This window comes from Camelus dromedarius, chromosome 14 (genome assembly GCF_036321535.1).
Source record: "Camelus dromedarius isolate mCamDro1 chromosome 14, mCamDro1.pat, whole genome shotgun sequence".
NCBI classification, from domain to species: Eukaryota; Metazoa; Chordata; class Mammalia; order Artiodactyla; family Camelidae; genus Camelus; species Camelus dromedarius.
In genome coordinates this window covers 9,750,821-9,776,225 of record NC_087449.1, presented here as the reverse complement: position 1 = coordinate 9,776,225, position 25,405 = coordinate 9,750,821, and the positions used below count along the sequence as shown (strand labels likewise).

Below are 25,405 nucleotides of genomic sequence, written 5' to 3'. Positions count from 1 at the left end.
GTACAGTTTTGGAGCCAGCTGCTGATATTCATGTGTTCTGTTGTGCGTTTTTTTGCTCCTTTTCTTTATAGATTGCATGCCCAATATTTGCAGGACTTCTGCACTTTTTCTTTCTGGCCGCTTTTGCTTGGATGTGTTTAGAAGGTGTGCAGCTCTATCTAATGTTAGTTGAAGTCTTTGAAAGTGAATATTCAAGGAAGAAATACTACTATGTTGCTGGTTACTTGTTTCCTGCCACGGTGGTTGGCGTTTCGGCTGCTATTGACTATAAGAGCTACGGAACAGAGAAAGCGTGAGTAATTGCAAGTGACCTGAGTGTTTTTCAAGTGAATAATTTTTTAAAGCCTGTTAGCTGTCAGTGAGGGTCCCTGACAGACTAAAATAGCATCTGAAAGCTTTATTGGTGAGAGAATGGGCATGCCGTGCACAAATTACAATCAAGTCTTTTGTAATTTTCTAGGTTCAGAGGATTTGTACTCTGGCGAGGCAGATTCTAAATTATGGACTTTCTTTTTAACACAAAAGACTGACCTGAAACAAATTGAAAAAGTAAATAACTTTTTGGCCTTAGAAAGATATTAAGTAAAAATTCTTCTGAACTTAAAGCATCTGACAGGTTTAACTACTCAGTTTTTAAGCTAATGCTTCATTAGCTCTCTTTGTGCAGCGGGCCCTCTAGCTAACTCTCATTCTCAATTGTGACAGTACCACATTCCATCCCATATGTTTTACTTTGATAATATTTTATCAGGCAGTTTGAAAGGATTAAAATAAGTCACTGTCATTCATTTATAAAAAATATAGATATTTATGGAAAGTGACAGAAGGTAGACATGGCCGTGTTTCTAAGGATTTTATTTGCTAGAGGCATGAATTTGCCTTCCAATTCTGTTTATTTTTTCTTTTGATAAAATTAGTTATATAGATTCTTTGGACTAAAGAAAGCTTTTTGACTGCACAGATGATGAGAGACAAATAAAAGAAATTCACTGGAGATTCAGTGTTATATGAAAAAATGAACCACTAAGTAAAATCTGTCTTAATAAGTTTATGCATCATTTACTCTAATACTGTATGAGTTCTGTGCTTTGATTTTTTTTTTCTAGTATTCATCCATTCCCAGTTGAGGTATTATATTTATGCTACACTGTTTTGCAACAAATGTAACATCTGAACATTTATTTTTTTTATCTGTTATGTTCCATAGGGTTAAACATTTTAGCTCAGATACAGATTCAAAAGGCAAATTTTGAAAATAGGAACTTTAAAATGATGAGACAATTTGGAGTCTTGAGTTTCAAGTTTTTCTCAGTAAAGTCAAATGTCTTAAGACTTCAGGCTGGGGGTGGTTACTGTTTTCTCCATACAAGCATAATTATGTGTGTCTTTATCAAATTTAAAACCTGAAATGAAGAATAGGTTGGAATAAATATATTACTACTTTTTAAGTCAGTGCCAACTCAGAATTATTAACACTGTTCTTGACCACAAGAAATTAATTTTCAAAGGCAAATGTAAAGTTAGTTTTGTTTGTTAGATTTTTAAATTTCTGTGTTCCTTGTGATGTTGAGGATCCACTGAATCTACTTAATACAAATTATTTTCTTTTTGTAATAGTTGCTGGCTTCATGTTGATAACTATTTTATATGGAGTTTCATTGGACCTGTTACCTTCATTATTCTGGTAAGCAGACTCTGTTTTCCCTTCATTTTTAGCTTGCTGCTTTAGCAGTGCAATTGAAACAGGGCTAATTTGTTTGACTTTTAATTTATCTATGCAGTCAAAGATTTATAAACACGTCCAGCTTACCTGATAAAATTATATAGTGTATTTTACATATTATATCATTATTTAGAGTTTATACACTTGCTAATTAGTACTATTTCTGAAAATTGTTTCCTCTAAAAAGTACTTTTTCCTCCTTTCTAATATAGTTTGCAAAAATGCCATGTCATTATATATATATGCCATGTTAAGATTTGAAAGTACTTTAATAATTAGAAAGGAATAATTGACATGTATAGTTTATTTTGTTTTTGAGTAAGTGGGGTTTTTTGCTAAGAGTTTTAATTCAGGAAATTATGTTCCAAAATCTATAATATTAGCTCTGCACCAAGCCTGAATAGCATTTATGAATTAAATGAATGTTTTATGAAAGTGAAAGAACATTAGCTTAATATTTATTATTTTAATTTCCACATAGCAGTTTAGTGCTTTTAAACAAACATCCACACCCTATTTTGGGCACAAAAAGTTTTTTTTTAAACTTAGAATAGTATGTGAATATTAAATAAATTTTAAACTCATTAGAAGTAAAATTACTATTCTAAGCCTTAAAATACCAAATAAAAATACTGGTGTCTAAGAAATTTTATTTTAAAATAAACTTGATACAAATTAAGTATAATAACATTAAGGTACTTTTTAACTTAAATTATCACTAGTCAAATATTTGAAATACAGTTGAAATTTTTTAAATGTAGCTAGAATATTTGGATTTCAGTATTTAAAACTTTTCACTCAGGTTTAACATCATGCTGTTACAAATAAATGTTATTGACCATTATAAGATTGACAGTGAAACAAACAAATTTACATATTGCCTATATCTGTTTATTCCTATTAGGGGTGCTTTTTTCTTTAAAAAGTTATAACAAATGAGCTTATTAGCTATTTCTGTGGTTAACTAGTGTGTCAATAAAATTAAGCAAAAACTTTTAGTAGTTCAAGGAAAGTTAGAATTACTTCAAGTTTATATAACTTCTGTCATTAAAATGAATTATTTTATACAATTACTTTTATACAAAGCAAAATGAAAATTTGAGATGAATGCCTGTGTGAATCAAATCAGTAAAACACTCTCAAGTGTTCCTAGGAAAGCTGATTTCTCATCAGAATTGTTCAGGCCAGATGATTGCCCCAGTTTTTGTTCTTGGTTTACTTTTGTTAACATAGCCTAAGCCTAGCTTGAATTAAATGACAAACAGCTGACACGAAGAGGTGTGATCCTTAAAGACACAGGCTTCTTTTCTCCCTGAGCCCTTGGCCAAACATATTGATACTTTGAAAATTGTAAAGACCATTTTAGGGATATTTGATCTATACTTCTGTTGTACTGCAGTTTTGTTGATTTTCTGTCTCTGAAGAGAAATACTTTCTTGACAGTATTAAAAGACGTTTCACTTGGCAAAGGGGGTTAATGTTCATGTATGCACAGCCTCCAGTAAGGAAAGAGGTGAAGGGTATTTTATTATGTTGCCCATTTACAAGCGAGAGCCTACTATTACTTTTCAGCTTTGTCATTATTATCGTCTACCAGATCATTGAGGTTGAGATGCGAAGGGCTTTTGGGAACAGTGTTCCCAACTAGAAACAAAACCAAACCAAACAGCAGGCAGCAATCACACTGCAGAGCCTGGGAGTAATTCTTCTCCTGCAATTGCTTTGCCCTCTGATCGTCCCAACGCAGAGAGACAAAGAGTGACACAGAAGTGTAAAATGTTATCTCGCATGTAGGCTAAAGTGAGGTAAATGATTGTACACACGTGTTTGTTGAGTACTAATATAGTTACCGACATATGTCCTTATGGTGATACAGGACATTTAAAAGTCAGTGGAGACACAAATCTTAATAATGTAAATTATATTGCCTACTACTCGTTTAAGGAGTACTCTCATAACAGAAATCACCTATTGGTATTCCTGGAAAGCATAGTTTTCCATTTCCAACTTTTCTGAATTGAAATCATTTCACTTAGTAGTATTAAATAAGTGTACATTTTTAATAATTTTCAATGAAAAAAATGTTATGGAAGATAAAACTTCCTACTTCTGTGTTTCTATAGGATGTCTTGCCTACAGGCACTAGAGTTATTATATCTATGAGAAAAGTGCTTGTAAGTAATGAGCAGTGGGAAACCATTAGTATGCCTGAAATGGTTTAATGAAAGCTTGGATCATGACACGTCAGGAGCTGTTCTTATCATTTGGACAGCTCCATCTGCATCGTTAATAATTAATTCAGTTCAGTAAGAGTTCAGCTCACACACTCATTTAGAAGTCTTCCTCAGAGAACACCTCACTGGCTGCCAGTCCCAGGGAGAAATAGGTTTCTGCTTGGCTAACAGCAAAGATCTGGAGATACAAGTGCGGTTTTAGAGTTGCATTTGCCAGGTAGCAAAAGCTCTAGGGAGGACAAAAAGGGTCAGAACATGTGCAGTTCAGTTAGGTTACTTCAGAGTGGTGTTTCTGTTCTTCTGTCTCATCATATCCATGTCAGCACTGCAAGCTGTGGAACGAATTTTAAGCTGCTAAGCTCAGATGGCTATGATTCAATGGAGCAGGTTGATGACTATAAAACAAACTGTGCCCTCCTACAATCTATGGTACCTTTTTCTCTCTTTAAACTTCTTTGTATTTTCATGTTTATCAATATGGGTAATGATTAGCTAGGCCATATCATCAAGTAATGGTGAATTTTATTTAGCAAAGTACACCAGCAGATTATTTAATAAAACAGTAATTTATGAAATTATTTTTGGAAGATAGGAGGAAGAGTATTATTTGTTATTGGAAGAGGAAGAATGCCCTGTTTAGTGGTTCACTCTTTTTAGCTGAATAAGAAAATTTTTTCTTCTTCATTTGTTCTCACTCTTTAACATAGAATTCTATTAAGAGATATCCATCTACCCATTTACCTGTGTGTACACACACACACACACACACAGGGTAGAGTTAAAATCTGATTAATTCCTGGAGGAATTGCCTCATCTCCAAAGTTAATCCTCAGTATGGGCATTTAGGCTGGTGAGCTGACATGCAGCATGCAACACCGTCCTGTTGACTTGTACTTACTAGAGGCATCTACCTGAATGGCTGAGTAATGTCATGTATACCAGGTTTATAGACAGATCTTTATGTACACAGCTGTAACTCTGTCTTTTTCCTTTCTCACTGATGCATAGCACCTTTCAATCTATCCCAAAATGCTGTGTTTAGACTTAGTAGCATTCAGTTTGTAAAGAACAAGAGGGTAAAAAGTGACTGCATTGGACTTGAAGGGAGAACAGCAGTTGAATGGTGGGCACAACTCTTCTCAGCCTTTTGCCTGCCTTCCAACGAGAAACACGGAGAATCTTCTGTTGATGTTTGTGATTTCTCAAATTTTTTAAATGCATACCAAAGGCAGGAGAATAAATTGGGGAGAAGTAAAAAGTGAGGAGAAAGAAGCCGTTTATTCTAACCAGAAAAGAAAGACGCACAGGAGTATATGGTTGGAAAGAGCCATTTGTGGACGGGAAAAATGATAAAAGAAGGAACTCATTTGAACTTCACTTGAAACTAACCTTTTTAGTCTTCAAGTGACTATCTTAGACAACAGAATGTATCAGAGATGTTTCTTTTTGCCCCTCTATTTCTCAATCTGATTCCCATAGTTATGAGAAAACAAGAAAGGAGTAGAAAAGAAAAAAAATCTATAGAAATGTTTTATCCTACAAAATTATGACTTATTAGAGTGTATTGCCTCCTGAAAAAGATGGGAAGAATATTTATTCTAGGAAACTAAAAATTAGCATTTACGTTTTAGACATTGGAGAAAATAAGACAGCTTTAAAACCACATTTTAAAAATTTTGTTTACCCTTCAGTAAATGTTCTATTTAATTCCAGAAAATATTTCACTCTCATATATTGGTGGTAACATATTAAACTATTCAATACCTTAATTAATAGACATATTTTTTCATTTCTCTAATAAGACCAATAAATAACATGTATTAATGAGTTTTTTTCATGTGGAGTTGGGATAAAGAAAATATCTTACATTTGGCTTTTTTTTTTTTTGGCTCTTATATTCACAATAAGTCTTACAAGCCTTTTTTCATAATTACTTTGTCTTGAAATGATGTTATTTTATCCTATTAAAGATTATTTGCCTCATTATTTGTATATTGTCAAGTCATATTTCAAAGATTAAATAAGTGTTGGATTTAACCCTAAAGTTCTTGACAGCCTAACAGTGTGTTCGCTAGATTTTTATTTTCATTTTCTTTAAATTGGAGAATTCACAGACACTTGTGAAATAATCTGAGTGCAAGAATTCTTCTGTGGTTTTATGATTATTTTCCTAGGATTTTAAGTTGTTTTTTAAGAGACTCACTTTTAAAACATCTTTTTGAAACATTCAATCTTAAATATGTTAGAAACAACAGCTTTTCTCCCCTACTCGGGTTTTATGGGTTTGTGTGATATTTAGCGACGTGAGTATAAGCATCACAAACAGGCTTTAGAAAGCACAACTAACTGTTAAACGCAGAGTGTAGCGAGTGGGAGTAGGAACATGTGGGTGTCTTAGCCTTGTGCTGATTATGGGATGGTGGTGTTCTACAAAGGAAATGCAGAGTTGGTTATCATGGCAAGTCCATCAAGTGGACATCTTTTGAAGAGCACACCTTCTTATGTTAAGGATTTAAGACTATATTTTTATACATTAATTAATTTAATATTCTGTCTTCAACTCATTCATCATCCCTGATTGATCTGTGAAGTAGATTGCTCTTTATAGAAGTGGAACCTGGAACCTTTTTTAAAAATATAAAACTAGTATATCTTCGGTTTTGTTAGAAGACTTCTAGTTTTCTCAACTAGAATCAATTGGTTAATTTTGTTAGAAAAGACTGCAGGCCGTGGAGCCAGATGACAGTGTATGGACCCTCAGCATTGACTTTACAGGAGCTACATAGGCTTTGGCAAGGTACTCAACATCACACACTTGTAAATGGTTATCTCAGTGCTGTCTGCTGCCTCTGGAGCTAGGGTTATAGGTTGCTGGAGGATATTTTTTAGCTTTTCTTGTAATTATCTGTATTTTCTGAACTTTGTGTCTTGTGAATGTGTGGTATTTGTAGCTAGGAAGAAACACTAAACAGAGACATAACTAAAGCAGGGTGAGGGGAGAAGAAGAGGAGATGCATCTAACAGTCTACTTTTTAAGGCTGAAGTGAGATATATTTTCTGTGGTGTTTTCAAGTTAGTTCTGTCTTAACAAGAAAGAAATGTCTTTGTATCATATTTAAGCTTTAGTTCTATTTTTACATAGGTATGCTTTATTTTCATTTCAGTTTTACTGGAAAAGGTGCTAGTTCTTAAATAACTGATTTTTTTTTAGCCTGGTTTTCTTCATTGAAAACTGTTTGGATGAATTCACCCCCTATGGTTTCACATTTTCTACTCGTTGTCTTTTTATAGCATAATTCTTGATACATTCCAGTTTTTTCTTTCCTTGTAGTTCAGTTATTGCAGTGGGTAATAACTTTTTTCTTTCCTCGAAGGTACTACTACTACTGTTATTTTATTCCTAGGGGATAATGAATATGCTTAGAAAGTAAGGAGCTTCACATTGTGGCCCTTTGTGCTTCAGAAAATTGTTTTTTTAAGAAAGGTGTTGGGGTAGGGGGCAACCCTAGGTCTAGAAATTTGGAATAAAAGCAATAAATGGTTTTATTAGGACATTGAAAAAGCAAGATTGAGAGGTTTAAATGATTTTAACTCTGAATCTGTAAAAAATCTGTAAGGCAGCCATTCTTGCTTAAGAAAGATGTAGCCAGTTTGTTTGTTTATATGGGTTTGGTTTGTTTTTAGGATATTTGGAGTTCTTGTTTTTAACCATTCCTAAATTGTCCTAGTTACAACTTACTATTATATAAAATAAAAAGTAAAAACACTGTTGATTTTGTTTTTTAAAAAAATTAGAGATAAACTATACCATGAGTCTTTAAAAACCAAATTAAATACTTACTGTACTAGCAGAAGGATCTTTCTGATTTCTCAAAGGCAAAAATTGTGTCTTACCCACAATACAGTAAGCACATTCTTGTGTGGAGCAGTAAGGTCAATAAATATTTGTTGAATGAAATGGCATCATACTATAACATCCCTGAAAATAGAGGCATTTATTTATATTATGACCAACTAGGCTTTATAATCTTCAGAATATAAAACTAGAATTTTTTTTTTACAAATTACTTACTTTTCCTCTAGACAAGTATCTTAAGAAATTAATTTTTAAGTACTTTTATAAGCAAAGAGTCTCTTTTGTCCTCAAATAATTAACATCAATGATGGAATGCTATCTGCCAACACTTGCAAATTATGGCCATTAACCCCACTTTAGTCCTTAAGAGGAAATACTACATCTAAGAGAAACAACAAGGCATAGTAGACAAAATGACTGATAAACAGCTTAAAGTCTTTGCTTTGTTCCTAAACTCATTAGGAAGGACTTGGAAATTTTATGTATTGCCATGTATCGTTTTTCCTAATTATAAAATCAGAAGTAGTGATGAATGAGGAAAATAACATTATCATTTTATCAGATGGTATTGTGACTCAGCAAAAGTGATCATGCTACTGTAACAAAGTTATGTTGATTATCTGCCACCAAGGAGTTGCTTTCGTCCCCAAATATAATGGGCCTTTTTCTGAATTTATGATTTGGGCTGGCATGAAGCCATCTAATGCTTACATAATAACTTCATTTTATCTTTATCTTTTTTAAAGTAATACTTTGAAGTAAATAAAATGTGAAAAAAAATCCAGGAGCAGTTTAGCGTAAGCTTATTTTTAGGGCATAAAAATGTAAGTGCCTTCACTCCATCCGGCACCCTGCAAGGTTTCTGTAGAAGCAAATGCAAATTACAAACCCTTAACCCTCCTCAGTCAAAACACAACTCTTGTCTTCTGAATTCACTCAAATTGACCTTCCAAGCTGTCCTTCCATGTCAGGTTCCATCTTCCCCAGGTTGCTTTTTTTGCACCTAGATTCTTGCACAGCTGAGTGTTTAGAGGGACTCAAAAACAGGCTTTCTTTAGAATTTACCATCTTTCATACAGTAAAGAGACATATGGAAAAAAGAGATGATGGCTTTTAACACTTAAATAGCAAATTATATATTTATTTAAAAGTTTATCTTACTTTGTATAACCAGTGAACATTTTTCATGTGTTTAATTTCATTTGATCCTCACCATTACCTTACAAAAAGATTGTACAAATGTTACTTTCCTCATTTAATCAGTCAAAATCAAGAGCTAGGCTCTCAGCTACATCTTACGGTCCCAAATTCTGGGATCCTTCCATTATAAGCTGCTTGATGTAAATACCCCTTCTAAGGAATTCACTTCGGTGTTTTTATTAGATGGCTTTTAGACCCTGGAGTACCTCTAGCTAAAGAATCTAATTTAGGCTTTCTAATTTATTTAATCATCACCACATGATTCTGATTTAATGAGGTTGCAATATCATGTCAAATGATCTATTAAAAAATCGATCATACATTGCCAGAGTATTTTTTATTTAGACTCAGCTTGATCATCGCATAAGTAAACTAAAATTGAATCAGTGTCTACTGTATATTCGTGTCGTTGATATTTAACTGCAGTATCCGTTGAATATATTTGCTAACATGTATTTAGTTTTTGCTTTTTGTCATAGTGCTCTAATTCTTTTTTTATTTGTTATAATAGCTAAATATTATCTTCCTGGTGATCACATTGTGCAAAATGGTGAAGCACTCAAACACTTTGAAACCGGATTCTAGCAGGTTGGAAAACATTAAGTAAGTATTTTGTGTTTTAATTTTAGTGCTTGACAAACTAAGTGGAAGATACTCTCCACAGGGAATACGTGAATACCTTCTATCAACTGTAGAAATTATTCAGCAGGAAGTGTTACTGATAAAGGCTGAGTCTCACTGTCACCATGTCACAGACATTGGTCAAAAATTAGATAATTTCTGTCTTGATCTAGAGCCAAGAGATTGCTTCAGTGGCTTTGTGGAAATTCCATATCACTGTAGCAGTTTCATTTGAATTTAAAATGCAGTTCAAAGTGATGTTCCTGTTTACATGGCTGATATGATTATGTTAAGTTTGTTTTGTTAAATGACTTTTTGATTTAAGGATTGTGAGCAGTTTCTACCTCTAATCCTGTTTCCCTAAGAGAATTTACTCTATTACTATCGTTAACTCAGAGATTATCTGTTGTTTTCATGATAATTAAATAAATGTTTACTTTATTTCAATGTTGAAAAAACTGCAGTAGCCTATCAATGGAAAAATGCTATCGAATTAACAAAAAATTGATAGCTGTTGATTCGTGAAGTCATCTTATATAAAAAGGCATTTTCAGCGTTGTTCTTAAACATGAGTTAATTTAAAATTTGAGGAGGTATTGTTCGAGTTGGCTATAATGGGATGTGGAAAATATATTTAATGTTAAAAATGGCAGATCTATAGTAAGGGTAATTTTTTTTTAAACTTAGATGTTTTAGATAGGTTAGTGCCAGCTTCATTGCATGTTGCATGGTAAGAGAGAGAGCTAATCTTTAGCATCTCTCTCTTTTCTTCCTTTTCCTCTTTCTGTCTTCTCATCTACACCAGTAATTACCGTGTTTGTGATGGCTACTATAATACGGACTTACCTGGGTAAGGTAGACCTTACATTAACAAATTTATGGCATGATTTATATTTTTTACAAATCCGTCAGTATCATGAATTGCCCTTAATTTCTATAATTATTTTGGAATATCTAATTTGCTACAGTATTTAAACTATAATATGCCTTTATTTTTTAACTGCTTGCCTCTGCATTTTGACTTTCTTAATTTTGACTAATTTTATAAAGTATATAAATGCTTTCTTATTACTTTCTATTTTAATTCTGTCTAATAATTTTGTTTCTCTTTTCTGCTTATAATGCTTTCTAGCTATGAAGATAATAAGCCATTTATCAAGTAAGATCATTAGTTAGACATGGAATGCACTGACTTTAAATCCTCCTCATTCCGTCCTATTTTCTACAGTTCTTTTCTCCTTAAGCTATTCATGATGAAATCTCTCCAAAATTATTTTATTTTGAAGTTGTTCTCATGTTTTTGTCCCATTTCAGCTAGGCTTCTTCATGCTTTAGCCATAAACCTTAGGTTCACCTAAGATGAGTTTCTTAGAATCTGAAGTTGAGGTGTTAAGTGATTATCTGCCATTTAACCTTTCTGTATGTGTCACATTATTCAGTGTCATGAGTGCACCACAGGAATAAAATACAGGAGTAAACTAATTAAGGACTCCTTAATGTCTCTCACCAAAACGCACATAAAAGACAATAAAGTCACGGGGGATGTTTTACACCTTGTATTTTAATATAGTTTTCATACCTTGTTTATTCTGAGTAAGAAAAGGTCATACCTGCTGTTGCTGTTTCCACTGGAGACGTCAGTACTAAATGCTATTGTTCTTTCTTTAATCAATGAAAGGTTAAAGCCAAAATGCTGTTGAATTTGAATGTGAACATAGAGAAAGTCTACTGCTACTCCTGACACGTTAATATTTAAGTGTGATGTGTGTGGTTCTCCCATTGAGCCCGTTAATAAAATTCACCTTGTTTTTTCAGGTCTTGGGTGCTTGGCGCTTTCGCTCTTCTGTGTCTTCTTGGCCTAACCTGGTCATTTGGGTTGCTTTTTATTAATGAGGAGACTATTGTGATGGCGTATCTCTTCACCATCTTTAATGCTTTCCAGGGAGTGTTCATTTTCATCTTCCACTGTGCTCTCCAAAAGAAAGTAAGTGGAAACACTTAGGGGCTCTGCTTGCTTGTTCTTTGATTTGAAAATAATACAGATAGTAGAGAAGATTGTGAGTTACAGCTGGCATATTATTGATAGCATCATGTTTTAATAATAAGTTAATTGTAATTCATGTCAGGAAATTCAGGTTTTACATATAAAAGATGTCCATACCACCCATCTTTTGAATCTCAATTTGGGAATGTTGTAAACTAGATACTTATGTTAAGATTTCTCCTTTGGAGGCTACCAAGATGCTTTGTGCAAAGGGTATGCAAGATAAAGAAAATATTAAATAATATTGCTCTTTGCTCAATAAAAGCAATGCAGTGGTTCAAAATGAAATTGAATATTAGGATAAATGACCTAAATTTTAAAAGCACAAGATATGCCCAGAAAGTTAATATTAATGTTGCCTTTTGAGTAATTTTGGAAAGATCTTAAAACCCAGTCATTTAATATCTCCCATCTAATTATTTTGTCCTTACTTAATGTTAAGTGGAGTCAGCAAAGATGATTCAGAAATTAAGCTGAACATTTTTAATCTAGTGCGAAAAGATATAAACCTAAGAGAATAGCTTAGCTGCCATTTAAGTTTAAAATGTCCATGCCTTTCCCTAGGTATCATCCTTTCCCTGTCTGCATGTCTAATGTGGTCTTTTTATTCTGTCATTACTAGCTGGTCACTAAATTGAACAGAGAAATAGAATTGCGAAAGTGAAAACTATTATGTTTTCAGTCCTGACAAGATGATAGTGTTGTTACTTCCATCAGTTTTGAATAAGCTATAATTTTGAGATAATGACAGTGGAATGTGCAATACTGACAGATAATGTATATTCACAGCAATATAGACATTAGGCAAAACCAATACCGGAAGACATTTGGATATGATACCATTTTGATTGCCATTGTCTTGGTTATATAGCATTTCAGAGCAGTTAATAGCCATTAAATGCGCAGAAATGTTTTGTGAGGTATGATGCATTATTTGATAACACTGAACTTTATTTAACTTTCTAAACATTATACAAGTATAACCTTAAAATTACTTTGTTTTTATTTTTTACATAAATGAGTATTTTGTATACATGCATATAATCATTTCTGTACAGGTATATATAACCTTGTAATTTGGTTTTTTTTTTTTACATAGATGAGCATTTTATATACATGCAGATGATCACATATTCATAATTTCTGACAAAGCATTAACTTAGCAGAAAAAAGATGAGGTCATCATTTCCTCATAGAGTTTGTATGTTAACTGAATGGAGATTTTGCTGTATTTTTTAGTTAACAATTACATTTTCGAGTCCTTGTGTTGTGCTGCTTTTGAACAAATTCTCCTTCGTCTTGGATGTGTCCTGTTGGGTGCTGCCAGGATGAATTGTTAAGAATATGATACAAGATGATTTAGTTAAAATCATGGTTCTCACTGCTTGAGTGAGCATATTTAGGCAAAGAAAATGCTTTGAAAGTTCAGCCCCATTGTTATTTGTTCTGATAGGTGTAATTAAATAAAGCTAAGAGGATGAAAATGCAAGGGCACTTAGATTTAAAAGGTCATCTAGTGACTTTAATTCCCTAATTTCCCGAGGAATAAGCAACAGAGTTACGGTCTCTGCAAGCAGATGTCGAGCACAGAACTGTGAGAGGTTGGGGAAAAGCCTTGGAGGGTTTTTTGTGACCTATTAAAAAATTTTTTTTTTCTTATGCAACTTTTCCTTCTTCTGTCTTCTAATTTCAAAGTGTGGCTCTCAGTCACCACAAAGCATTGGCATGTTTATACACCAGCAGAGCCACATGGAATCCAGCACTGTCCCCACCCTCCTCCCAGTTCCTGACCCCCCTCTCTGGGTGGGGCTGCGTTATTTAACAGTTGTTTGGGCTTCACATTTTTAAAGTTTAAACTTTCTTTTCAGCCTAACAACTTTTCTATCTATTCATATATCCAAGCTTCAGGGGAAAAGGGAAATTACATGAGTAACTCATTAATGTGAATGGAAATTGCATAAATAGTTCCCTTGTGTGCTAATGAAGTGAACAGGCGTCTTACACTCTCCCCACTAAATGGTAGAGCTAGACACATCAGAAAATGAAGAAAACATTCCATCCTAATTAATGGCATGTGTATCAAAGGACTTTTTTTCTTTATTCTTGTGCCAAAGTAGCCTCGTCGTTATAAAGAGGTTACCCGCAAAGCTATGCAATCCCGTAAAAGACGTTTACATGCTGACCTACCTAAGAGGACACGAAGCGTATAAAACTTAAATGGCTGAATTACGAGTGGTTAAATGTAATTAAACAAGAAAAATACTAGATTTCGTATCCCATTTTCTTAGCATGAAGTAGAAAATTGGGGTTACTGAGGATATAGCTAGAATAAGGCTTTTAAAATATTACCATTAGATTAGGTAATAATATTTGCATAATAATAGCAACAGGACATAAAGCATTTCTATATATTATATCACATTTTAAGATCCTACTAGCCAGTCTAGTGATCAGAGGTGTTTTTCTGACTACCATTTCAGCTTTTTTTTGGTGTGTGTGTATATATATATATATATTTTATATATATATATATATAATATATATATATATTTTTGAAGTATAGTCAGTTTACAATGTTGTGTCACTTTGTGATGCACAGCACAGTGCTTCAGTCACACATGAACATACATATATTCGTTTTCATACTATTTTCCACCGTAAGTTAGTAGAAGGTATTGAATATAGCTCCCTGTGCTGTACAGCATGAACTTGTTACCTATTTTATACACATTAGTTCAGCAGTTTCAGTTGAACTCAATTTTGCAATCTCCACGGAAAAGTGTCAGTGGAACTTCTTCGGTGTCTCCACTGCTCATTTAATTGGAGCAGAAGCGGGTATGTTTATATTAATCCCTCGACTTCGTGGTTGTTCAACGCAGGTACGGAAAGAATATGGCAAGTGCTTCCGACACTCGTACTGCTGCGGCGGCCTCCCAACCGAGAGCCCGCACAGCTCCGTGAAGGCATCCACCACCAGAACCAGCGCGCGGTACTCCTCTGGCACCCAGGTAACCAGGAATCTGACAGCATCTTTAATTAACCTTCTTTATGGGAAGCCTTCTGAGACATGTGCTGCTCAGATGCACTAATTGTCTCCTCATTATAATGATCTAGGTAGCAGACGCTTGCCTGCTTAGTGTTTTGGTTTTAATTTCTTCTTAAGTATTTCTTCAAGGTGTTTCTTTAGGTGTCAAGTCCTTTTGTGAGAGGTGCACTTCTTTAAGAAGCATGTCGTAATCATTTGGTGTCCTAAGCTCACGTAGCGCAGGGCGCAATGGGCATTCGGTAAACATCTGTTGGATGATCCATCATCTCCACTTTTAAAAAAGACAATAAATGAAAACTTCTTTAAAGATTGGAAGATTAGAGTCTCCTTAGTAGAGAAGCAGCAGAGCAGTGTAGACTTACTTGGTTTTAGGCCAGAATCAACACATTTTTTTTAAAAGGTCAAGAGATAATCCTACACAGAATATTTAGGGTAAATCTTTTGTGTCGTTAATGTAAGGTAAGCGTGGGAAAACTAACATAACGTCTGTCTTGCTATTTTATGTTAATAGAGTCGTATAAGAAGGATGTGGAATGACACTGTGAGAAAACAATCTGAATCTTCTTTTATCTCAGGTGACATCAATAGCACTTCAACACTTAATCAAGGTCAGTTACTAGGAAAATTCGACTTTACAATATAAATTTTGTTCCTTTTGCCAATTTGCAATAATTCCAGAGAAGATGCTGAATTTTTCTCTCAAATGGGTTTATATCACAAACTCTTAAACCTGTTGAGTCATCTTTTGTCCTTTGTTAAAGTACATATAAATTCTTTTTATTCCATAATGTAATGCAAAAAGTATGATTTTTAAATTTCACATTAACAGAGTAAGGCTGGGAAAAGTAATTACTGAGAACATACTTTACCACAAATTAAAATGTTTTCCAAGTGAGTACAAATTTATCCTTTCCAAATGAGACATTTTATGAAAGTTTTCTCCTTAAAACATTAATATAATTAGAATAACTACTATTCACATTAAACAGTGCCAGTTTTGGAGTGTAAGTTCTTATTAGCAAAATTCTTCAATTTTACATTTCTTTCAAAAGTAAATGTCAAAAACATTTATAGTAACTCTTCATAAGCAAATAATTAAAATACATGAGAATTTACAAAGTAACTTGTTATATTTGAATTATTTTTTAATGTACATATAATTACAGCCTTAAACTTATCACATGATCAGTGTAATTTATACTTAAAATAAGATGCCAAATAAAATAATTTAGCAAGAAAAGGGCACAAGTGCATGTGTACACATGTATTCCTGAGTACAAGCTTAGTAAATTTCAGTTTGGTGTGAAAAAATATCGAATATTATTACATATATTCTTGGAAAGGTAATTTATCCAGGTAATTTCAGTTTTGACGTACTGAGTTGTAATTAATATAACATGTTATATTTTATCACAATGAAATATAAAAGACATTTTTCATTGTTGACATTGTTCTAATGAGATTCGAGATTCTGGTTTACAATTGAAAAAAAAAGAGTATTTATGGCATTGAAACCAACTTGAATTTTAAAATATTTTTAGTCAAATTACATTAGCTATGCAAAGCATATGTTTGATAAGTATTGAAAGGTTTGTAATTTGTCAATTAGAATAAGTGAAATGTGTGTTTATTCCATTGCTCTGTTGTTTTACCTAATTCTGTTAAGATGACTATCAAAAAGGAAATGAATTATTCATTGACTCATTTTTGAAACCTGGCAAATAAGATTACAGAAGGAAAATTCTTGATACATAGAATCTGTGAATGGGCTGATAATCCATTCCCCACAGTCTCTCTTCTCCCCCAGCATGTGTGCTCGTGCGTTTACTAAGCGAAGCTTGGTGCCATGTGTCATACTTTCTACCTGTTTGTGAAAGTTGTTTTTCCTCCTGCTTGTATCAAAGTTGTTATTAACACAGATGTTCTCGTGAGGGATCATCCCACACCTGTAAATTCTGAAACTTTGAGACTCCCTCTTCTGGGCCTCAGCGGTTAGATGTTTAATATGAAGCAGTAACGTCTTGAAACATGATGTTGCTCTCTGTGCATTTAATTGCCATTTTTGTTTAACAGGGATTCTGTATAAATTAGTAAATGTCATCCTCAGCAGGTGTTTACTTGGGGGACGTAGAAGGCACCTGTGAATTACTGAAATTTAACTTCCCTCTCCCCTTTCTCCTTCAAATTAGTAGTTCAAATACAGTCAGAAAATTCCAGCAGATTTTTTCCACTGCCAACTTACTCACTACCCTTGATGAATACAAAAAGTTCTTTGCTGCTACTGTAACAGTAAAATAATAGAACTGATGTATTTTTTTCTGTTTCTTTGCTTTAGGAATGACTGGCAATTACCTACTAACAAACCCTCTTCTTCGACCCCACGGCACTAACAACCCCTATAACACATTGCTCGCTGAAACAGTTGTATGTAATGCCCCTTCAGCTCCTGTATTTAACTCACCAGGTGTGCTTATACTTACGAATAAAACTGCCTTTCTTTGCTGCTAAACAGAGCTCTGATCTTTGCCCTTTTTCTAGAATTCTCAAGTTGCCATGTATTTATTATTACATCCTTAGTTTCTCAGTTAAAAAGGATTATGATATTGCCCATGCCAGGCTTCTAAAACTGCACTATATTATAGTAGAACTTCAGTCATGATAGTATTTACCAATAATTATCCATGTTTTTGACACAGGTGGCATAAATCTTAATATATTATTACAGGACTGACATCACATGGTCCGAGAGCCCATCTTCAAGATTTATATCATTTAGAGGTATCCTATCTATGTAATATACTGTTCAGTTGATTCTAAAGCTTGCTGACGGATTTCCTTCTGGCATGCATTAGCTTTAATGAAGATAATTTGGATGCCTAGGTATAGAAAACTGCATCCAGCGTCATCAATGTCATCAAACTATAGTATAGTGCAGCTTTATGGTAGTTTTTCTTTTTTCTTAAAAATCTGAGAATAAAGTTAATATTAGTTTATACCTGGAGATTTTTATTGGGGGAGGGGGAGAGATGGTCACTAACCCATCCTGTATTTTACTGTATTTTCTAATAGCCTTTTTTTTTTTTTTTAAAAAAAAAAGCATATATGTTTAATATTAACAGAATTTTCAAGATTTTGGTGAAAGTTATTGCATAATTACTGTTAGCATATAATCTTTGTGATTGATATTTGCTGCTAAATTAAACACAGAACTTTGTTTCCTTTTTTTTTTTTTTGTCCTTGAAATTCCTTTTTAACGTAACTGCAGCTTCTCTTTTCATTCTCTTGTTTTTCTTACTTTCCTTATGCTTTCCTCTAGCAACCTACAGAGAGACAAGTATGGGAGTAAAACTTAACTTTGCCTATCAAATGTAAATTTTTTCAGCATGATTTTTAACCGGCACACTTAAAACATAACTAGCAGTCATGAAGTAGACTCAGCGGGCAAGTGGTTCACAATTTGCAACTCACATGTTACCAAATTCAAACAGTACATCTATCTGTACTGCCTTTTGTCAGTAATAGAGGTCTGTAGCAAATGCTGTCCATACTTAAGTACATGCAATGCTGAAATAATTTGCTCTTTGAAGCCTGAGGTACTGTCAACCAGAATGCTTAATAATTGACTTATCATTTCTGCATTCCCACAGTAATCTTGCTACAGGCTGTGGAAAGTCTTCAGTGAATTACCTGAACTTGGGCAGAAAAAGTTGCCTCTTCAAAACCAGCCAAAGATGTGCTTAAATCTGCAGTATATCATAGAAAACACCTTTTGGGTTATCCAGTATATATCTTTAAATTTATTAAGCAGTGGTAAAAAGAAAGACAAATGACAAGATGGAACCTCTACAGAGGAAACAAATGCTGGCAGCTGATCCCTGTGTCACTTACAATTTAAAACAGCAGATGTTTTCTAGTAGCAGATCTTTATAAAGATTGTGGCACACATGAATTCATAAAGCTAGCGAATCGTGTCAACCAAGCTAAACGAAGCCTTGTAAATAATTATCATAGCTTCATTCTGTTACACGTGGAGCATGATGCAAATTGAGTTGTCAGTTTTTCAAATGTAGAAGTTGGATCAGAATTTTTTACATGACATGAGTCAGTAAGTCTGATCCCCTCTGTTTTCTCCTCATAACAATTTATTGAGCAATTGCTAATCTGCTAATGACAATTTATTGAGCAATTATTAGATACTTATTGGTCATGAAATTGAGTTTTCTAGGATAATCTGCAGCTTTAAGAGTGGAGTGAGCACTAAAAAGAGAAATTTCCTATTTTTTCAAGAGTTAATTTTTTTTCTAAACTCCTCCAAGCCTTGCATACAATGCAGCAGCCTCACAGTGGTCAGTTTCATTTCAATAACATCATTTCATTCTTTTTTTTTTCCAGACCTATCTGTAGACAAGTGATTTATTTTTCTCTAGGATTTTGAGAATGAATAACCTAACTTTCCATGGTACAGACCATTTAATTTTCTCTAAAACTTTTTTTTTCATCTGCCTGAGAAGCACTGTGATGTCTTAGTTTACATGTTTATGTGTCTGTAGAAAAAAATACAACTCTGATTCAAAGAGAGCATGTTACCATATTTTTTTTCCTCCTAAACCTCTTTTCATATCTTCAGCAGACGTATCCAATCCTTCATTCCTTTAGAGATAAAAATATATTAGCTGAGGCTGACACCCTTTTCCCATTCCACAGTTAATATTTATTCTTGGTTTAATTTCTGTGACCCATACTTAAGAAATCTCCTAACATTTCTGCGTTTAACCTCCATGCCCATGGTGTCTGTGGGCCAGTCTCGTACAGCAGACTCTGCTGGTTCATTCGGTGCTGTCACTGTGACTGATGCAGACTGCAGGGCTGCAGGCAGACTTTGACCATTAGGAGCCTGGGGCCATTGCTGTTAGAGTATTATCAGTACCAAAACAAAAAAGTTCAAAATAATAAGAAATATTCAATGAAAAAGTAAAAGGCTGCTATTGCTGGTAATCTAATTTGTTGAACCCTTGCTCTGACTAAGTTGCTGAGAAGCTTAAAATTCTTCATCATGTTACAATAAATCATTTTACTTTCTTTTATATATCAGCTACTCTTAGGCCAGATAGCCTGAGCAGACAGACATGATGTGAGTTGTCCAAAGTGAGTCATTCCACCTGCTGTCTATCGTGTTGTTGGATGGTGCTTGTGGGCCCCTGGTCCCGTCAGTGTGAGAGATGGCTGTCTTTGTTTAACATGAATTCTCTGTGTCTGTCCATTATTTTTCATTCTTTTTTTACTTCATCTCCAGAAAAAGGAAATGTTAGAATGTTGTTTAAAGAGTTGCTTGCCAGTTACGTGGGTTTATGTTGTACATTTGCCTTCGGTTTTTGTATGTGACTTATTCCTTTTTAATTTAGTGTTGTTTAGGACAAATTCTGTTAATTTTATTTTTACAAACCATAGTCTTGTACTTTAAAATGTAACGTCACGAATGAATTGCTTTGCATTAACTATGCAAGGGCATGGAGTGAAGTCTTCTTTGTAAGAGTGTCAGAGATTTGACCAAAAATCCATGAATCACTGCTGTCTCCCCGAAATTGATAAAGCAACATTCTGTATGCCATCTTCCCTCCCTAGAAAACAGTATTATTCTTTCACACTTGTTCCTGTTATCTGAGGGGTTGCAATTGTTGACAGACAGTTGGGAATGCAGGAAAGCCTGGCACTTTTCAAGTGTTAGCTTTCAAATGCAACTTTGTCCTGAACGACATTAAAACGTTTTGTACGAAAGAAGTGAAGCTCCTCCAGGAGGGAACAGAGGCAGTAACGGAGGCCCTCCCTTTCTGTTTCAGGACATTCACTGAACAATGCCAGGGATACAAGTGCCATGGATACTCTACCGCTAAATGGTAACTTTAACAACAGCTACTCACTGCGCAAGGGGGACTATAATGACAGCGTGCAGGTCGTGGACTGTGGACTAAGTCTGAATGATACGGCTTTTGAGAAGATGATCATTTCAGAATTAGTGCACAACAACCTGCGGGGCGGCAGCAAGGCTCACAACCTGGAGCTCACACTACCCGTCAAACCTGTGATTGGAGGGAGCAGCAGCGAAGACGACGCTATTGTGGCCGACGCCTCGTCTTTGATGCACGGCGACCACCCCGGGCTGGAGCCCCATCACAAGGAGCTCGAGGCCCCGCTCATCCCTCAGCGGACTCACTCCCTCCTGTACCAACCCCAGAAGAAAGCCAAGCCCGAGGGGACTGACAGCTACGTCTCCCAGCTGACGGCCGAGGCCGAGGACCACCTCCAGTCCCCCAATAGAGACTCTCTCTACACGAGCATGCCCAACCTCAGAGACTCCCCCTATCAGGAGAGCAGCCCCGACATGGAAGAAGAGCTGTCTCCGTCTAGGAGGAGTGAGAACGAGGACATTTACTACAAGAGCATGCCGAACCTGGGAGCCGGCCATCGGCTCCAGATGTGCTACCAGATCAGCAGGGGCAACAGCGATGGCTACATCATCCCCATCAACAAAGAAGGGTGTGTCCCGGAGGGAGACGTGAGGGAAGGACAGATGCAGCTGGTGACAAGCCTTTAGCCGTGCAGCCGAGGAACTCCCAGGGCCCCACGCAAGCGCTGCCGGAGAAGGACCCGCCGGCCCGCCGCAGCTCCCCGCAGACTCTGCTCGAAGAGGTGGCCCTGTTGACCTGTGGTTCTCCAGTGTAAGAAAGATGACTGAACCTTGCCGTTCTGTGAATTTTTATAAAACAGACAAAAACTTTGTATATACACAGAGTATACTAAAATGAATTATTTGTTACAAAGAAAAGACATGCCAACCAGGTATTTTAAGATTCTGCTGCTGTTTAGAGAAATTGTGAGACAAGCAAAACAGAAACTATCCAGCCATGTTACCGCAGCAGTTTGTGAACTAAATCTGTAAATATGGCTGCACCATTTTTGTAGGCCTGCATTGTATTATATACAACACGTAGGCTTTAAAATCCTGTGGGACAAATTTACTGTACCTTACTGTTCCTGACGAGACTTGGAAAAGCAGGAGAGAGATTCTGCATCAGTTTGCAGTTTACTGCAAACCTTTTACATTAAGGCAAAGATTGAAAACATGTTTAACCACTAGCAATCAAGCCACAGGCCTTATTTCATATGTTTCCTCAACTGTACAATGAACTATTCTCATGAAAAATGGCTAAAGAAATTATATTTTGTTCTATTGCTAGGGTAAAATAAATACATTTGTGTCCAACTGAAATATAATTGTCATTAAAATAATTTTAAAGAGTTTGAAGAAAATATTGTGAAAAGCTCTTGGTTGCACATATGTTATGAAATGTTTTTTTCTTACACTTTGTCATGGTAAGTTCTACCCATTTTCACTTATTTCCCACTGTATACAGTGTTCTGCTTTGACAAGTTAGTCCTTATTCTTACATTTAAATTTCTTATTGCCAAAAGAACGTGTTTTATGGGGAAAAAAGTCTGAAGCCAGTTATGCCATGCCTTGCACAAGTGTGGTGAGATCTAGAAAAGGTTGCGTGTCGCCCCCCTGTTTGTTCTTGAACAGGGGCAGAGAGGGCACTGGGCACTTCTCACAAACTTTCTAGTGAACAAAAGGTGCCTATTCTTTTTTTAAAAATAAAGTAAAACATAAATATTACTCTTCCATATTCCTTCTGCCTATATTTAGTAATTAATTTATTTTATGATAAAGTTCTAATGAAATGTAAATTGTTTCAGCAAAATTCTGCTTTTCTTTTCATCCCTTTGTGTAAACCTGTTAATAATGAGCCCATCACTAATATCCAGTGTAAAGTTTAACACGGTTTGACAGTAAATAAATGTGAATTTTTTCAAGTAGTTAACACGTGCACGTTTCTGTATGATACACAGTTGGCTTTAACACACGGGTCCTTTGCCACATACACCCCCTCCCCCGCCAGGTGCATTTAGGTCCCTTCACGGTCTAACCCACAGATATGTGAACGACTATAGTTCAGTTGCCTGATGGTTCTGTATGCTGAAAGGAATGTAATATATTTGTATTCTAATTACCCATTACCCTTGTGCAAAATCAGGCAGATAAGTTTCAACACGGAGATACATGGAACATATTTATGTTGGTTGCATTGTACCAGACCGAAACAAATAAAATGGAAAAAGAAGACAGGTTGGAAATTCTCCTGTCAAATTTGCACCTCATAAAAAAAAAAAGGAGGGGTTTTCAACAATATTGAGAAGAAACTCCTAAAACATACTTTTACAGTTTGAGAATTATTAAGTATCCCTACAGGCAGCTGCGAATGACAATGTTTGTTATCATGGAAAGGTTCAAAAATCATATAATTGAATCTCAGCAAGTAGATTTTTCCGTCTCCATCATCAGCATTTATACCAAATTCTTCTAAAGTTTATTGGTTCTCTCAAGCGCTTCCACCAAGTTAGAAATCACGTTATTTCCTGTGGACACACTTAGTCATGCCTGTTAATTTAAAAGGAGCAGTAAGAAAAGCATTTTTAAGTGTGTGTGTGTGTGTATAGAGATACAGATACAGTAAGGTAGACACAATGTAATAAAACATCAGTTACTGGGTGACAACAGAGGAACCTCTTCACATCCAGTTAATACCTAACAAGTTGGAGATTGACTGGAAGAAATTATATCAATAGTCAAACAGATTTCACAATCCTATGAGAAGGGTATTCATACTTCCGTGGCTAAAATTCTTTAGGAATTCACAAAACTTTGTTTGCTAGAAGGGGGCATTGTCTATCAAGCATTTTAATTTTCTATTTTGTTATACATTTTTTTCCTATAAAAGCCTGAAACTATACAGTGTTGTGTGACATGTATTTCCCAGTAGGTACATAAGCTGACTAGGGTTAAGCTGATACAGTGATGAATTGCACCCCCCCCTCAAAAAAAAAACAACCAGCATTGATTATTCAGTTTGTGCTGCTCTTTCCTTCTCTTGAGGCTGTTCTTAAAAGTGGTATGATGTGAACAAGTGTGTAAGTACATGGCACCTAAATGGTTAATGTTCTCTTCAGAAAAAGTAATGTAGGAGTCCTATATTGAAAGGTACAATTTGGAAGTTGTCATTCTTCTTTGCCACCAAAAGAAGAACCATTTTTAAAACAGATTTCTTTTTAAAAATAAATAAATGTTGCCTTAAATTCTATCCAGGATTCCCCAGCACACATTAATTTCTTCGGTTTGAAATTATTAATCTATTGACTAATGCATTACTCTCTTAGCCCAGTGGTTTCTTTGAGTCTGCCCAGACTTCACCTGGATGTACAATTTCCACCTCCTTAATTATTTCTCTTTGTGATAGTCACAACTGTGAACTTCTGTAAAGTCACCTAATTGTACCTTTTCTCGGGTACTCAAGTGGTCTGTTAATAATAAGGAATGGTTGTTTCTATTTATTTTAGATGTGGCTTAATATGTGGTAGTCCAGATTGATCTCTTTTATTTATTTCATTTTGAAATACACCCTTGTTTTTGTTCTGTTCACCCATAGAAAAAATTATAGCTTATACATCTGTATACATTCATGTTACAGGCTTTTAAAATCATTTATGTGGAAGAGAATCTATAAGATGCCATAAATCACTTAAATATGTCATCAGCTCCAACTCATCCACATTCACCTGCGAGTGGTTACACATAATATTTTAACCAGAAAAACAGTAGCGACAATTACTTGTCAGAAAAATCACCGTCACTATCCTTTCCCCTAGAAGAAAAGAAGCGTCATGCACAAATTCACTGCCCAGTATCAAAAGAAAAATTCACTTGCACTTGTTACAGGGCTGTACTCAGGATGCCTGCTTTATGTATTTACTTAAATGAGGAAGGAGAAGGTGTAATTTTCCATCAGTTCAACTTTGAACCTCAGGCTTAAAACTGACCTTTAAGACATTCTCGTGGGACAGTGTTTTGTAAAAAAAAAAAAAAAAAAAAAAAAACTCACTAAAATTTGTATTGAAGTTCTACCCTTCGAAGTAAAAAATCTTGAAAGAATGCATACAAGTTGAATTTCTGAAATGAAAACAGCTCTTCATATTTTATTGATACTGAAATTTCCTTTAAAGACAGTAATCCCTGCAGTACTTCACAAATAAAACTTAGCACCCAGAGTTCACGTGATCCCCGGCTCCACATATTTGTCTTCCCATGAAATTGTTGCATTACATCTCAGACGTCAGTATGAAAAGCTACTGACATGTTGAATATAGATGAGGACTGCTTGTCTAGGTAATAAAATTAGTGTGCCTTTTGCTGAAAATGCCGTTATCACATGCCTCCCGCTGGCGAGCATCACCTTGACTCTGAGTAGTCCTTAAATAGCACGGATGGGCAGACTGGAAGCACTAGTGCTAAAGGATGAGTGAATAGTAGTGGGTTTGGAGATTAATTTATGACAGTCTTACTTATCATTTGCATGATACGAAGTGCGAATTTTCTCTTATGTCACTGAGTGTTTCTCCAAATGATCATAGAAACACATTGTGTTAGCTAACTGCACCAAGCAGAAAAACGTGAATGTTTAAGGATGTCACATTTTAACCAAACTGTCCTTCGTGCACATTACTGGTGCTTTGTTCCAAAATGTATGGGAACTAATGGAAATTCCTGGACGTTATCTAAGTTCATTTCAAG

At 35.0% G+C, this 25,405-nt stretch overlaps 1 protein-coding gene across 18 annotated transcripts in view; it reads left to right on the top strand.

Annotated features, from left to right (window-relative positions):
* The window catches only part of ADGRL2 (adhesion G protein-coupled receptor L2), a 456,641-nt gene extending 434,045 nt beyond the window's left edge, over positions 1-22,596 (top strand). For 9 of the 18 annotated variants that reach the window (XM_064493400.1, XM_064493401.1, XM_031465462.2 and 6 more), the window contains 8 exons: positions 72-292; positions 1,618-1,684; positions 9,525-9,616; positions 11,450-11,618; positions 14,558-14,686; positions 15,236-15,332; positions 17,060-17,188; positions 20,562-22,596. In XM_064493400.1, coding sequence (XP_064349470.1) covers positions 72-292; positions 1,618-1,684; positions 9,525-9,616; positions 11,450-11,618; positions 14,558-14,686; positions 15,236-15,332; positions 17,060-17,188; positions 20,562-21,316 — 1,659 coding nt within the window. In that variant the 3' untranslated portion in view covers positions 21,317-22,596. Of the gene's footprint in view, positions 1-71; positions 293-1,617; positions 1,685-9,524; positions 9,617-11,449; positions 11,619-14,557; positions 14,687-15,235; positions 15,333-17,059; positions 17,189-17,420; positions 17,503-20,561 lie in introns of those variants that run through there. The other 9 variants (XM_064493409.1, XM_064493408.1, XM_064493405.1 and 6 more) reach the window with 4 other exon arrangements.
* Positions 22,597-25,405: the final 2,809 nt, after the last annotated feature.